Source organism: Staurois parvus, unplaced genomic scaffold, assembly GCF_062004578.1.
Source record: "Staurois parvus isolate SC_StPar_1 unplaced genomic scaffold, SC_StPar_1.0 ptg001719l, whole genome shotgun sequence".
Classification (NCBI taxonomy): domain Eukaryota; kingdom Metazoa; phylum Chordata; class Amphibia; order Anura; family Ranidae; genus Staurois; species Staurois parvus.
Window position 1 is genome coordinate 511,172 of NW_028319515.1, and position 6,000 is coordinate 517,171.

At 48.8% G+C, this 6,000-nt stretch overlaps 1 protein-coding gene across 2 annotated transcripts in view; it reads left to right on the forward strand.

Annotated features, from left to right (window-relative positions):
* Positions 1-5,350, forward strand: part of LOC149434652 (protein mono-ADP-ribosyltransferase PARP14-like) — a 65,339-nt gene extending 59,989 nt beyond the window's left edge. For both annotated transcript variants that reach the window (XM_089663564.1, XM_089663565.1), the window contains exon 17: positions 2,207-5,350. In XM_089663564.1, the coding sequence (XP_089519690.1) occupies positions 2,207-2,496 (290 nt within the window). In that variant the 3' untranslated portion in view covers positions 2,497-5,350. The remainder of the gene's footprint in view (positions 1-2,206) is intronic.
* The last annotated feature ends 650 nt before the right edge of the window (positions 5,351-6,000 follow it).

Consider the following 6,000-nt stretch of genomic DNA (forward strand, 5'->3'; position numbering starts at 1 on the left):
GTGGACATTCCTTCCTTAGGATATAAAGGGTAATGGCTGGGAATGTCATGAGAAGGCCTCTGGCATGGAGATGGGCACAATATGGCGGAGGGCTAAGGCTTCAAGCAGGAGGGTCGTTGTTCTAGCAGGAAGGACTTGTGCTCCTGGCACCAATCCACAGCCATTCACAAGCCCCCTTATATGCGTCCTAATTGGCAGCAATGGAACTGCCTGCGAGGGGATGCACGGAGCACATGTTCATCCCCATACGGGTAAACACCGTCCCCATGTGGGGTATGGACCAGGACCATCTTAACTGCATCATAGGCCCCTGGGCAAAGTAATGCAGTGGGGCCCCTACCAGCCTGCCCCGCACCTACTCTCAAGAATTAAAGTATAAATAGTTGATAGAAATTAAACATTTATGTATTTGTAGTTTCAATAAAATAGATTTTAAACAATAGGAAAGCATGCCATAAATCAAAAAATAATGAACACAAAGGGCAAAGTATGGGGTGGGGGAGGCAAAACGGGAGTTTGGGGAAGTCAGGAGGACACAATACTAGGATCAGGACTACACAGTACAGGTTCCAGGACACACCCGTGACACGGTCATCCCGGGACATCTTAGTAAAAAGCATGACTGTCCCGGCAAATGCGGGACAGTTGGCAAGTATGATGTAATGCAAGGTCATCATGGGGCCCCCATGCACCTGAGGCCCCTGGACAGTGCCCAGGGGTGCCCATGCATTAAAACAGCCCTGGTACGAACTCACACGCCGCATGGGGATGAGACCATAGAGGAGGTCTGTTGCAGAATAGAGAGCAGAATGGTTAAAGTGGGGAGGGTTTCTATAAGTAAATGTTCGGGGGTTGGAGGGAAAGGAGGTGGATGACAGGGAGAGGGTGGAGCTAATAAGGTGGTGATCAGTGAGAGGAAAAGGATTGTGGGAGAAGGTTGCATGGAGTGCAGAGGAAGGAGAATATCAGGTCAAGTAGAAGCTCCATGTTTCCATGGTGTTAGGTCACACGAGGAGGTTAGGCTGAGAAGTTTAGAAGTAGCTGGAGGTAATAATAGGGATTTATTATATCTCAGACATGACATGCAGTATCTCCCAGAAGTGAGCCCCCCCCCCCCCTCACATTTGTGTAAATCTTTGATTCTCTCTTTCCATGTGACAACACTGAAGAAATGACACTTTGCTACAATGTGACGTAGTCAATGTACAGCTTGTATAACATGTAGATTTGCTGTCCCCTCAAAATAACTCAACACACCGCCATTAATGTCTAAACTGCCGGCAACAAAAGTGAGTCCCCCCCGAAGTGACAAGGTCCAAATTGGGCCCAAAGTGTCAAAATTTTGTGTGGCCACCATTATTTTCCAACACTGCCTTCACCCTCTTGGGCATGGAGGTCACCAGAGCTTCACAGGTTGCCACTCTTCCACTCCTCCATGATGTCATCATGGAGCTGGTGGATGTTAGAGACCTTGCTCTCCTCCACCTTCCGTTTGAGGAGGTCCCACAGATGCTCAATAGGGTTCAGGTCTGGAGACACGCTTGGCCAGTCCATCACCTTTACCCTCAGCTTCTTTAGCAAGGCAGTGGTGGTCTTGGAGGTGTGTTTGGGGTCATTATGTTGGAATATTGCCCTGCGGCCCAGTCTCCGAAGGGAGGGGATCATACTCTGCTTCAGTATGTCACAGTACATGTTGGCATTCATGGTTCCCTCAATGAACTGTAGCCCCCCAGTGCCGGCAGCACTCATGTAGCCCCAGACCATGACACTCCCACCACCATGGGGCCCCAGACCATGACACCACCACCACCATGCGGCCCCAGACCATGACACCCCCACCACCATGCTTGACTGTAGGCAAGACACACTTGTCTTTGTACTCCTCACCTGGTTGCCGCCACACACGCCTGACACCATCTCAACCCAATCAGTTGATGTTGGTGTCATCAGACCACTCAGAGTGGGAATGTCCTACAATGTGAATGTCAGACCCCTCCATGATGGAGAAGTGGGAGAACTTGCAGAATCGCAGGGTGTTCAAATACTTCTGTTCCTCACTGTAGGTAGATATCCTGTATATTCCGTGTTCCCTCATATGTAGATATCCTGTATATTCCGTGTTCCCTCATATGTAGATATCCTGTATATTCCGTGTTGTATTTCTGATCTCAGGATAATCATTTCCTTTCTCTTTCTATGAGTCCAGCTGCGAAGTTGGGAAGAGGGACGTACTTCGCTGTTGATGCCATTTACTCTGCGGATGACACGTACTCCAAACCGGATACAAATGGATACAAATACATGTACCTGGCCCGTGTCCTCACCGGTGTGTACTGTGTTGGGAATGAAGCAATGGTTTCACCTCCACCCAAGAGCCCATCGAACCCCACCGACCTGTATGACAGCGTCACAGACAACGTATCAGGACCCTCGGTGTTCGTGATATTTAGTGACATCCAGGCCTATCCGGAATACCTCATCACCTTCACCAAGTGACCTCAGAGAGCACAACGAGGGCTATGGGGAAGTGTCAAGACTCTCAGCAGCTTCCCTGCGCAGCTCACGGCATCACCTGATTGGATCACTCCTCTTGGCGCACACTCTTTTTTTTTCTTGCGTGTCTTTCTACATTTTCTTTTAGTGCCTATTGGCTTCCTTGAAGGAACTCTTCTCATCAAGCAGAATCCCTCTCTGACCAGCTTCAGATGACACCGTCCAGCATTAAAATGAATCCGTATCCAGGCTATACAACAGCAATACAGAGTAGAGAAGGACAAAGCAAGAGCCTGGGCCAGCTTTGATTTTTCTCTCACTCTCTGTCTGGTGACACCATTGTCCGTAGGACAGGAAGTGAGGGAAATTCTCTTTAATGGAATTTCATATAGCATTAAAAACCTAACAGAGGTGCTATTCCATCCTCACTACCCAAAACACCAACAACAAAAATTGGCTTGACATACGCTTTCACTTTCAGGGGTCTACTTTTTATTTCCTGTGATCGTCCACTCCATCTACTGGTCATAATGTGGTATTTTCCCGAAATACCTCAATTAACTGCTTCTGGAGCGCTCTATAGCAGAACTACTGCTACTGGGCGGTAGGACTGCGCAAAATCACATATATATATGCGTGATTTTGCATCTCCGGTTAGGGGGCACGCATGCGCTGTCCTACCCGCGCTGCCATTGTCAGCTACAGGTGACGATCACTGGATCCCAGCTGGAGATTTCCCTATCGATGAAGAACACTGACAGGGGAGAGGTCGGTATGTAAACAACACAGGTCTCTCCCCCATCAGCACCAACATGCCGCTTTGTATGGCTCTGCATAGCAGCATGTCTCCCTATAAAAACACTCCCAGCACACAGGTAACCCTTTGATCGCCCCTCATGTTAACCCCTTCCTGTCCAATGCAATTAGTACAGTGTTGGGGCTTTTTACTAGCACTGATCACTCTATTGGTGTCACTGGGGATGTCAGTGACACCAAGTCAGTTCCCCCCCCAGTGTCAGAATGCCCTCCACACTCCCGCTGATCACCGCCATTACTAGTACGAAAAAAAAATATCCCAGTATCTATCCCGCCATTTGTAAACGCTATAACTTTCACGTAAACCAATTAATTTACACGTATTGGGATATTTTTTTAGAAAAGACACGGAGCAGAATATATTTTGGCCAAAATTTATGACTAAATTTGATTTTTAAACTTTTTTTACTGCACATGTTTACAATGCTTCAGTTATGAATGAACACAGTGAGTGATTGGTAACAATCACTCAGTGGGTTCATCCAGTTCAATCAGATCTTATATGACTCCTAATCTTTCATACAGGGCTGCTATTAGAAACCAGGAGGCCCCATACAGCCAACCTGACAGCCCCCCCCCCAAAAAAAAACAGTTTACAATACTTCAAGTTATGAATGAACACAGTGGGTGATCGGTAACAACCACTCGTGTTCATTCAGTTCAATCAGGTCTTATATGACTCTTAATCTTTCATACAGGGCTGCTATTAGAAACCATGGGGCCCAATACAGCCAACCTGTCAGCCCCCCCCCCCCCCCAAAAAAAAACTGTTTACACTGATTCAGTTATGAATGAGCACAGTGAGTGATTGGTAACAATCACTCATTGTGTTCATTCCAGAAAGAAAGGGCTGGCAAATGTGACATATTTACTGGACCCTTCCCCCACTCTCCATCTTGAAGGATCCTATTGTGTGCTGCCTGTAGGAAGGAGAGGAGGGAACCCGGCAGCACTGCGGGGGTGGGGACACACGGGGGGGCTTGGGCAGTAGAGGGAAGCATACGGAGGGGGCACACGGGGGGCCTGGGCAGTAGAGGGAAGAATATGGGGGGGCTTTACTGGACCTGATTCCTTGCATGCCTCTCTCTGCAGCACCTGAAAGCAAACGGGAGGGGGAGGAGAAGAAGCCAACTATCAGCTGCTGCAGAGAGCCATAGAGGGGATCGGTCCCAATAATTTTCCCCCCTAGCATGCCAATCACCCTCCCTGCCCACATCTGTTTCACCCAGCTGCCTGGGCCCCCGTGCTGGCCTGGGTGGACAGGTGGCACCCCCTTATCCACAGACCTGCCTTCATTTATAACTTGGGGTACCCTACGGGGTCAGATACTCTTCCGATCCTCACACCGGGCTCTCACCTATGACTAGGGAGCAGGGGCAGACTGACAACTCATGGGGCCCCCGGGCAATAGGGGATCATGGGGCCCCTGTGTCCTTGCCCAAACTCAAAAAACCCTATGAAAAAGGTACCAGGGGCATCTCATGGGGCCCCCTACTGACCTGAGTGCCCAAATTTCCAAATGGTCAGTCCGCCCCGGCTAGGGAGGCCACCTCATCCCCGTAAAACCGAACACATATGAATGACACGGGTTCTGGGGACCATTTATTGCACATAAGGCACCACGTAAGTTTAATTACCGCCTTCGTCAGCCACAGAACCCGTGTCATTCATATGTGTGCGGGTCTACAGAGATGAGGTGGCCGAGGAGTCCCAGGGGTCTGAGGAACGAGAGTTGAATGGAACAGGAAAGGAAAAGCCGGAGAGAAAGAAAGAATGGAAAGAAGAGGAAGAGATGATCAGAGAGAAGTACAATAGATGTGGACTGGAGTGGTGGAAAGAAATGGGAAGGGGTACATGGACTGGGGTCAGTTGAGGGGTGGGTGGGGAGAAGGGAGCGGAGGATGCAGGGAAAATGTTTGTGTTTTTTATGAATTTGTTATACTGTTTTCCTATCTTTGTTTTCCTTTGTAATGAAAAATGTAATAAAAGATTCAAATAAATAAATAAAGGTATGAGGCCACCCAACTTATAATAAATCAAATGTTGCAGCGCTAACCTGTAAATAAACTATTAACCAAAATGATACTAATATAACTACATACGTGACAAAAAACGTGAACTTGATCCACTCTGGGATCTACAGTGAAAAAAAGTGGTTGACCATAATAATCAGAAAGTGAAATCAAACAAGTCCAAATGGGACTAGGATAAAGTGAACAAAGCGAACTGATCCTACCCAGGGATCCAAAGTGACATCCACAAAACAGGGGTGGACTGACAACTCATGGGGCCCCGGGCAATAGGGGATCATGGGGCCCCTGTGTCCTTGCCCAAACTCAAAAAAGCCTATGAAAAAGGTACCAGTGGCATCTCATGGGGCCCGCTACTGACCCCGGGCCCTCAGGCAGTGCCCGAGTTTTCAAATGGTAAGTCTGCACCTGACTGGGAGTGATCCTGGGGGATTGGGAGATGCAAGGTATGAGTGGGACCAGGGCAAGTTGTACAGGGTCTACGGGGGACTGGGGGTGGGCGCTGTCCAAATACCTCACCGGCAGATGGTAGTACCGAGGAAGTATCGGCGTGATCTCCTCCAGATTGCGCATGATATTCCCCTTGCTGGGTGTCACGATTGCGGCGTCAGACCCCAGACCTTCTCACCAACCTCGTGACCGAAGGACTGGCCGATCTAAA